We start from the raw sequence: 10,420 nt of genomic DNA, 5'->3' as shown, positions 1-10,420 counted from the left end.
AATGTCATACAGATTATCATCTTCACAACACTGAGATTTCAATATTTTCAGTTTTACAGATTAGAAAGTCAAAGGTTCTAGAGATTGCCTTCCTTGCCCGTGAATCCAGAGCCACAGTTCAAATGCTGGTCTCCCAGACTGTGAGTCCACAACCTCCCTCCCCATCCCCACTCCCAACTCCTCCACCCTCTACCCACCCCCACTCCACCCACCTCCCCCGACTCCCCCATACTCCTACTAAACTGTTTTTGAGAACCTTAGCTTTGAGTCTTGTATGTGACCCATAGCTTAGTCCTCACTATTCTGAGTGCAGCCTTGTGGTAAAATGAAAAAAAAAAAAAAACACGAAATAAACCCCATAACCTCTGGTTTAAGGTTATGCATTTCAAGCTTCCCTAAAGAACCAATAGTCAGGACTGAATTCAACCAGCTTTGGATCACTCTTAATTTCTAGCACACAGCTTCGAGAGTCTAACCTTTCTCGTTTGAGATTATGGCTCTATTGCCATATTTCTGGAAATGGCTAACTATATTTATGAAACAAGCTGTTTATAGATGCCTGCATTTGAGAAGAGGTTAAGGAGACTCAGAGTAGCTTTGAGTCATAATAAATTAAGCTCCCGTGACATAACTTCATACATAAAGAGGACAGAAGTCGTGTTCCAGGAGCCCTTGGGGGGCACGTGGAGGCATTCCGGGAGGCTTGCTGGTCACTCATCACATGAGCTGATGCCAACATCAGAGCTCCCTCTGTCCAGCATTGCATGACACTCAGCATAATCACTGCAATCTTTTAAGTAGGAACTCGAGTGTGCCCTATTTTCAGAACGCTCAAAATAGCAAAATTCAAAGAACAGAAAAATCAGGGACTAACGTCACAAATTAATTATTTACTTTAAGGAAAGATTCACTGCCTGGCTTCGTTTAAGGGGCAGACTCCCTAAAGGCATTTAACATGTAAGTTGATTAATATGAACTCTGTTTATGCAAAACATCTAGTAGCATAGAATAGCTGACATTTCTGCGGGGGCTGGTGGGTTTCAAAAGGATTTGACGTGGGTTTTCAAGTGACAAGGATTTTGTCATCAGGATCACTTTGCAAGATGGGAGTGAGTATTGTCGTTCCAGTGTTACAGATGAGAAAACCAAGCCAAGAGAGCTAAGTCCTTGGCCTGAGGTCACATAGCTGGAAAGTGTCTGAGATGATGTTAGACCCCAGGTCGTGGGACTCTTCATTAAAACACTCTGTCCTTTATAAGCACACTTCTTTTTTAGAGTTATTTTCCCCTTTGTAGCAGAACTCAGATACTTAAGAGCTATTTTGGAGTATATTAAAATTTTAAACGGAGAACTGTTTATAAAAAATGATTGACTTCCCAAGAGGGTAACTGGAAATCTGTGTGGTTCTGAAAAGAGGATCTAAAAATATGCTTCATCCAAATAACTGATGAAGCTTAAAAAAAAAAAAAGACGATCATCCCAGACTACAATTATACTCAATAAGAATTTCCAGGTGTGGGTTTGTTTGTTTTTCTTTAAAGAGGTGAGTCAGCTACAACTAAAAAGCACAAGTTCAAATGTGGCCAGAGTGAGGAAATCTGAGGATAGCTGAAAAGACCGAGATTTTCAAAGTAAATGGCTCCTATGCTCGTAGATTTATGTCATTTCCTTGCAGGAAAACTTAATAAAATTAATTTGCACTTAACTCCTCTAGCAGAGAAGAATGAATCATTTATAATTGAAGACAATCAAGAATAAGTTCTGTTTAGCTTTAGAACATGGTTCTATATTTATGCTGAAGATCTAGCCTATAAGCTACTTCTAGAGTGACAGGTCTCACTCACAGGTGGCTTAGTCATTATATTAATTAATACCACTTCTCTCAGAAGTTTGTCATGGTTTCCCATGGCCCCGTAAATACCTGTAAGTCCACCAGTCCACATTAGAGTGCTTACAGTTTTCAAAAAGCACCAGATTTTATTTGTGTCTTTATCCATGTCCCTCAATTAAAATTCCCTTTACTTTTTTCTTCCTCGGTGTCTGCCTGCTAATTTCTGTCTGTGGGTTGACTGGACTCAGCTGGGGAGTTCTCACTTGGGGAGTTTCCTGGGTGGTATCTGGAGGGAAGCTGGGGCTGGAGTCATCTGAAACCTCGGCTGTCCCCTGGGGAGGGCTCATTCATGTGGCTGGCAGTTGATGCTGGCTATTGGTTGGAACTTGGCCAGGGCTGCCAACCAAAACACCTTCATGTTATCTCTCCAGGTAGTTTGGTCTTCTCACAGAATGACAGTCATGTTCTAAGAGTGAGCATCTCAAGAGCAATTGTCCAAAAGACTCAGGCAGAAGCCTCAAGGCTTGTCATGACGGAGTCTTGGAAGTCCCAGAATGTCACTTCTGCTGTATGCTGTTGTCCAAGCAAATTACTAAGCCCAGACCAGATTCAAGAGATAGGAAATTAGATTCCACTTTTTGATGTGATGAACACTATGCAATCACAGATCAAGAAGGACTCAATGTTGACCTTTCTGGAGAAGGTCTACAATACCTTTAAATAAAGCTAGAACACTTCCGTAAGTGATGCCAAAACTTGGCCTCTGTGTGCCGGTGCCAAACTGAATCTCAGAGACAGAGTTTTGGGTGGAAGTAGAAAACAGTAGCTTTATTGCTTTGCCAGGAAGAAGGGAACATAGCTAACGCCCTCAAAACTGTGTCCCAACATGGGGGATTTTGTGAGGAGCTTTTATAGCAATGGTTCAAGCGGGGGTTGCTGATAAGGGTCAGGGTGTGTGCAGGGCCTACATTCCTTTAATCTGGGCTTAGGTGATCTCCTGATGAGCTTCCGTGGTTTTCAGGATTATCAGACTGTGACCTTCTCTCTGGAATGAAGGGTGCTTCATCAAGTGGTTAACATCTTCCATTTGTTGGGGGTTTTAGTTTTGCAGAAGAGCTCAAAGATATTGTTATATTTATCCTTTGAGGTGGGACAGGATCCTGTCCCAGCACTGTATTATTGTTTCTTGACTGCTCCTCCCTTGTTTCTGCATTGCCTTCCTTCCCTAATTAGCAGCCCTTTGAACTTGCTCTTTGGAACTCAGGGAAGGTCATGGAGACTGAAGCCTATTCCCTACAAACAAGAAACAGGGGACACAGAAAGGCTTTCATGCCCAGGATCCCCATAGGGTCTTACTTGGTTTCATAAGCTCCATTCTCAGTGTAAGAGCAAATAAGAAACAGACATCAGACAGAAGTAATAGACTTTGTCTGTGTGGACCCCTGAGGTGTAGGTGGAAAATTTGAATCACAAGCCAGTTCTTGGGGAATTATGGCCAGAATTTTCATTATCTGTGTGGTGTAAAAAAGAAATCCAGTAATGAATTTAATCTAATGTGGTCATAGGATTGCAATGCATTCAAGAAGCTGGCAGAAAATAAGAGCAAAACCTCTGTGGAGGAAAGTCAGTATGAGCCTCAGAATTTTTTCACTGGTCAAAATCCAAAGTATAGGAGCCCAGGGTCACTTCATCCCCCAGATAACTCCCTCCCCACTCCCATTCTCTACAAATAGGATCTCTATTTTCAACATCTTTTCCAAGAAGAAAAGTGAATTCTCTATAGAAAGCCATCTCCCTTACTGATATCCCTCCTAACACATCTTTGACTAGTTTGATATGATCTCTACTCCAGTTCCTGGTGGCTCAGATGGTAAAGACTCTGCTTGCATTGTGGGAGACTCAGGTTCAATCCCTGGATTGGGAGGATCCCCTGGAGAAGGGAATGGCTACCCATTCCAGCATTCTTGCCTGGAGAATTCCATGGACAGAGGATCCTGGCGGACTACAGTCCATGGGGTCTCAAAGAGTTGGACACGACTGAGCGACTACCACATCACTACTCCAGCCTAAATTACAAATCAGCTTAACTAAATAAAAAACAGAGAATTGGTCATTTAAAATAGTTACAAAATAGAATGCCATTTGCCTTTTAGGCCCCATGGTAAAAGCAGAGTCCCAGAATCATAATTCTACTGAAGTTTACACAACAAAAATCTTTACTCTCCATTGAACAATATATGTACTTATTTGAGGAAATACTTAACCTCTCAAATAAAAAGGACTGTATCCAAAACCCCAGACACTCTTGGCTTTCACTTTGGTAAATCAAGAGCTCCCTTTTATTTTACTGTTCAAGGACAATGTTCTTCACCCCACTGGGAAAAGGAAGTCTTGGGAAAAAAGAAAAGTAAATCATTAAGTTCCTCTCTCTTATAAACACACACACACCATAGACTTAAAGATACTAACTCACAACGCTTTCATCACTACTCATCCCAAGGTTCCTTGGTTGCTCCCAGTATCCCCGGCTTTATTTAGGCTGACGCTTGGAAAGTTATTGAGATTTCTGTGCTGTGTTGTGCTCAGTTGCTTTAGACATGTCCAACTCTTTGCAACCCCATAAACTGCAGCCCATCAGGCTTCTCTGTCCATGGGATTCTCCAGACAAGAATACTGGAGTGGGTTGCTATGCCCTTCTCCAGGGCATCTTCTCCATGAGGGGATCAAACCCATGTCTCCTGCGACTCCTGCATTGCAGGTGGATTCTTTACTGCTGAGCCTGGGAAGCCCCCATTGAGATTTTTAATTGCCATTTAAAAATCTCTAAGACTGTACAATAAAAATACATGTGTTTTAGCTTTCACCCTTCTTTGAGAACATCATTCCTTCCACCCTGCTCAGTTGCTGGGTCTGTCAAATGGATTCAGATTATGTCCATTATGGATGGCTGGCTGGCTGGGGGTTCTCTTTCCACTTCACTTACAACACAGAATATGTGGTCTCTGTAAGCACCATTTCGACCTGTCCTTAGGGTCACAAAGAGTTGGACATGACTGAAGCCACTTAGCATGCAACCCTAATCCCTCTTTCTTTTTCCATTCATCTTTCTATTTATTTCTTTTTATTAAAGTATACTTGAGAAGACTCTTGAGAATCCCGTGGACTGCAAGGAGATCCAACCAGTCCATTCTAAAGGAGATCAGTCCTGGGTGTTCTTTGGAAGGAATGATGCTAAAGCTGTACTTTGGCCACCTCATGCAAAGAGTTTGACTCATTGGAAAAGACTCTGATGCTGGGAGGGATTGGGGGCAAGAGGAGAAGGGGATGACAGAGGATGAGATGGCTGGATGGCATCACTGACTGGATGGACATGAGTTTGAGTGAACTCCGGGAATTGGTGATGGACAGGGAGGCCTGGTGTGCTGCGATTCATGGGGTCGCAAAGAGTCGGACACGACTGAGCAACTGAACTGAACTGAAATGATATGTGATTTACATATTGTATAGTTTCAGATGTACAGCACAGTCATTCATTATTTTTATTTATTATACTCAATTTAAAGTTGTTACAAAATAATGGCTATATTTCCCTGTGCTGCATAATACATCCTTGTTGATTGTTTATTTAGTACGTTCAGTTCAGTTCAGTCACTCAGTTGCGTCCAACTCTTTGTGACCCCATGAACCACAGCACGCCAGGCTTCCCTGTCCATCACCAACTCCTGGAGTTTACCCAAACTCATGTCCACTGAGTCGGTGATGCCATCTAACCATCTCATCCTCTGTTGTCCCCTTCTCCTCCTGCCTTCAATCTTTCCCAACATCAGGGGCTTTTCAAATGAGTTAGCTCTTCGCATCAGGTGGCCAAAATATTGGAGTTTCAGCTTCAACAGCAGTCCTTCCAATGAACACCCAGGACTGATCTCCTTTAGGATGGACTGGTTGGATCTCCTTGCAGTTCAAGGGACACTCAAGAGTCTTCTCCAACACCACAGTTCAAAAGCATCAATTCTTCGGTGCTCAGCTTTCTTTATAGTACAACTCACATCCATACGTGACCACTGGAAAAACCATAGCCTTGACTAGATGGACCTTTGTTGGCAAAGTAATGTCTCTGCTTTTCAATATGCTGTCTAGGCTGGTCATAACTTTCCTTCAAGGAGTAAGCATCTTTTAATTTCCTGGCTGCAGTCACCATCTGCAGTGATTTTGGAGCCCAAAAAAATAAAGTCAGCCACTGTTTCCGCTGTTTCCCCATCTATTTCCCATTAAGTAATGGTACCAGATGCCATGATCTTTGTTTTCTGAATGTTGAGCTTTAAGCCAACTTTTTCACTCCCCTCTTTCACTTTCATCGAGAGGCTCTTTAGTTCTTCTTCACTTTCTGCCATAAGGGTGGTGACATCTGCATAGCTGAGGTTATTGATACTTTTCCCAGAAATCTTGATTCCAGCTTTTGTAAGTAGCATCCCCTTATTTCTATCCCACCCCTCCACTTTTCCCTCTCCCCACTGGTAACCACTAGTTTGCTCTCTATACCATGAGTTGGTTTCTGTTTTGTTAAACACTTGTGATTGATTTATGGCTTCCACGTAGATAAGATCCCTTAATTTCTTGTAGGGTAGGTTTAGCATTGATGAACAACATTCGCTTTTGCTCACTTGAGAAATCTTTATCTCTCCTTCTATTCTATTATTTATTTGTTTTGCTGCACTGGGTCCTAGTTGTGGCATGCAGAATCTAGTTCCCTGACCAGGGATCGAACCTGGGGCCCTCTGCATTGGGAGTGTGGAGTCTTAACCACTGGACCACTAGGGATGTCTCTCCTTCTATTCCAAATGATGCTCTTGCTGGGTAGAGTATAGCAGGTTGCAGGATTTTCCCTTCAACACTTTAAGTATATCATTCCACTCCCTCTGGCCTGTGAAGTTTCTCCTGAAAAATCAGCTTATAACCTTTAGGGTTTCTCTTGTACATGATTCTGTTTTTTTTCTTGCTGCCTTTGGAATTCTCTATCTTTTAACTTTTGCCATTTTAATTATTATCTGTCTTGGTGTGGGTCTGTGTGGGACCATCTTGTTTGGAACCTTCTGTGCTTCCTGTACCTGGTTATCTGTTTCCTTCTTCAGTTTTGGGAATTTTTCAGCCATTATTTCATCAAATACATTTTCAAACCCTTTCCCGCATTTCTTTCTGGAACCATTATAACATGAATATTGGTACACTTGATGCTGTCTCAGACGGTCCTCATTTTTTAAATTTATTTTTCTTTTTGCTGTTCTGATTGGGTGGTTTATGCATTCATTCTTCTATATCACATAGTCTACTCTTAATTCCTGCTAGTGTGTTTTATTATATTCTTCATTTCTGACTGATGTTTTTCTTTTTCTTTTTTTGACTGATGTTTTTCTATAGATTCTGTTTCCTTGTTAAAATTCTCACTGTTTTTATCTGTTCTGTTCCCTAATCCAGTTACCATACTTATTACTACTCTTTGCTTCATTAGTTGTCTTTTTAGGGGATTTTCTCTTGCTCTTTCAATTGAAACAAATTTCTCTCTTTTTCTTTTGCTTATCTTTCTCTGTCTCTGTGAAATTAGGAGAAACAGTTACCTACATGAAGGGGTCTTGAAGGGATATCCTAGTGTTGGGTCACACCTGTACCCACTGCATGTGCCACTGGCTTTGGTGGGAGACCCGAATCTGAACACGTGTGTGCTAAGTTGCTTCAGTAATGTCGTACTCTGTGTGACCCTATGGACTGTACCAGCCCACCAGGCTCCCCAGTCCATGGAATTCTCCAGGCAAGAATACTGGAGTGGGTTGCCAGTGCCCTCCTCCAGGGGATCTGAACACAAATTCCATCTTCCTCGGGATGTGCTGGCAGCTATCGTCTTGGCAGGAGGTGGGGCTGGAGGTGGAGGGGCGAGAGTCAGAGCCCAGTGTGTGTGTGTGTTTGTGTGTGTGTGTGGGGGGTGGTTCTTCTCTGCTCAGTGGCTGTCACTTCCCTATTGGGGGTTGGGGTGGGTCCCAAGTTGCTTGAGTGGAAGCCCTGAGGGTCGGATCCAAGCTGGCTCTAATCCCTGTAAGCGTCTGCTCTGCCGGCTCCCAGAACTAGCACCCCACCCCAGAGGGGAGCAGAGCTGGAGCAACAAGGGCTTGTGCGGGCGCTCAGCATGGCTGGCAGCCTGGGCTGTGGGATGCAGATGCTTCTGCTTCTGCTGAGCTGCCTGTGGAAATAATGGCTGTGTCCCGCCCCCAACCCCAACACACACACACTCAGATACCACTGGGGGATCTGAGCCTCCTTTGTCCCTCACAGCCTAGTTCTCCTTTGACCTTGGCCACCCTGCGCCAGCACTGCAGGAGCCCTTGCCCCAGCATGGAGCTGCGTTGTGAAGCAAGCTGGGCTGGAGCAATCTGTGGTTCAGGTGGGGGCGACTGTGGAAAACCACCCAGTCACCTGTGCAGTTTCAACCCACCCTCTCTTTCCACCCTGATAAAATATTGTGTACATGTTTCTCACGAGTGGAGTCCAGTCTTCCCACAGTCCTCCTCTTAGTCTTACCAGGCCTCCAAGCAGCCAAAGGGGTGCATCTTCCTGGTGTCCAACCCCAGGGCAGGAGTGCCTAATATGTGGTTCTAACTGCTCACTCCCCACGGAGGGTCTCCACACACATAATCTCCCTTCTCTTCCGAGTCCCAGTAGCTTCTCTTCCCTTCCTACCTGTTTCTGCGTGGATCTTTCTTATAGCTTTGATTGTAGACGAGTGTTCCTGCCAGTCTCCAGTTAGTTTTCAGTCAGAATTGTTCCACGTGTGGATGAATTTTGGATGTGTTTGTGGGGGGAAGTGAGGTCTGCATCCTCCTACTCTGCCATTTTGATCTCCTCCCCTCAACGCCCTCTTGAGGTGTAGACTCTGTTTGTCCTCACTCAGTCAGAGCAATCCCTTATTTCTTGGTTTTTTAAGGAGCTGGTGTGTAATCTGAGTTGTTTAGTCACTAAGAGTCACGTCTGACTTGTTTTTGAGCCCATGGACTGTATCCCACCAGGCTCCTCTGTCCGAGGGATTTCCCAGGCAAAAATATTAGAGTAGGTTTCCGTTTCCTTCTCCAGGGGATCTTCCCAACCCAGGGATCGAATCTGGGTCTCCTGTATTGGCAGGGGTGTTCTTTATCATGGAACCACCAGGGAAGCCCATGTAATCTGAGTAGGTCTATCAGAAGGAAGCCGGTGATTTTGTTAGATGACTTGGGCAGGAGATACTATTTCTTTTTTTTTTTGAGAAGGAAATGGCAACCCACTCCAGTACTCTTGCCTAGAAAATCCCGTGGACCGAGGAGCCTGGTGTCCATGGGGTAGCAAAGAGTCGGACACAACTGAGCGACTTCACTTTCACTTTCCTGGATACAAGTAAGGAAGCATGCAGCCTGGCTGTTTTGCAATCAGCTTGTTTCCATGAGGTGATTCAGCCTTGGGACCAAGCCCAAACCTGAAGAGGAAGCCTCATAGACATCCTGACTGAATAGGACCTGAAGCCCAGCTTTTCTTTGTATGGTTCAGTTATGTAATATAGTGACTGCTTAAACCCTTGTAGTTGGGTTTTCTGTTACTTGTAACTAAAAAAAAATTCTAACATGCCAAATCACCCCTGACCTCAGACTCCCCTTATCTCAAAATGGAACTTCCATTGCATGGCAAGGCTGGGTGGGGCCCAGATCCAAATGTACTCCTTTTCTTCTTTCCTTTCTTCTCTCAGTGTTCAATTTCCATTTCTGGTAGCCTTTCTTTTCTTCCTTGTCTTTTTTATTTTTTAAGGCAGAATTAATTCTAATTTTAAATTTTAATTTTGACTTAATTTTTATTTTATTTCAGCAATACATAGTCACAAGTTAGACAGTTAAATAGTTATTAAAAGGAAAAGAGAAATCCCCACCCTATCTTCCCATATCCAACTTCTCTCCAAAGGCAATCCTATCAATTATTTTTACTGTTTATTCTGCACTTTAGCTTCTATTGTTAAATAACATTTTTATACAGGTAGTTATCATTCTTTAGCTTTAGTTATTATGCATTTTCTGTGATAAGGGCCATAGATTTCTTATACCCCTCCCTCCACATACACAACCTCTCTCCCTCATTTCCTGAAAAAAATTATATCACAGTATTTTGCTATTTATATTCTCTATGTAAATATTGTTCACAGCTGAACCATGTAGTGTACTATGGTTTTATTTCCATTCTTGAACATCAGTTTCTTTCCCCCTAGTATTTAATAATTGCTTTCTCTTTTAACTTGCTTATTTTCCTGTGTATTTTTACCAGTTCATCCCACGCTATCCAAGAAAGACATAAATCTCTCCAACACGTGTAAATCAATCAATTTCTTGTTTTTCTGCTACACACCAACATCCTAGGAATTTTCTTCATCTTTATCCTGTGTTGGAGTCTCTGCTTTCTAGATGTCATGTTTTCCTTTATCTTGGTTTACTCTCTTATTTTGGAGAAGCAAACTCTCCTGTAGGGTTCTGTTAAAAAATGCAAAGGTGTTGAAAATGTTGAGACCTTTCATACTGAAAATGTTTCTAT

The 10,420-nt window shown here is 42.9% G+C and overlaps 1 protein-coding gene across 2 annotated transcripts in view; it reads right to left on the bottom strand.

The window, feature by feature from the left end:
- Nucleotides 1–404: 404 nt before the first annotated feature.
- The window catches only part of CYSLTR2 (cysteinyl leukotriene receptor 2), a 33,653-nt gene continuing 23,637 nt past the window's right edge, over nt 405–10,420 (bottom strand). For both annotated transcript variants that reach the window (XM_070380314.1, XM_005904526.3), the window contains one exon: nt 405–10,359. In XM_070380314.1, coding sequence (XP_070236415.1) covers nt 10,290–10,359 — 70 coding nt within the window. In that variant the 3' untranslated portion in view covers nt 405–10,289. The remainder of the gene's footprint in view (nt 10,360–10,420) is intronic.

This window comes from Bos mutus, chromosome 12, assembly GCF_027580195.1.
Source record: "Bos mutus isolate GX-2022 chromosome 12, NWIPB_WYAK_1.1, whole genome shotgun sequence".
NCBI classification, from domain to species: domain Eukaryota; kingdom Metazoa; phylum Chordata; class Mammalia; order Artiodactyla; family Bovidae; genus Bos; species Bos mutus.
The sequence above is the reverse complement of the archived record's forward strand: the minus strand, read 5'-3'. Positions and strand labels throughout refer to the sequence as shown.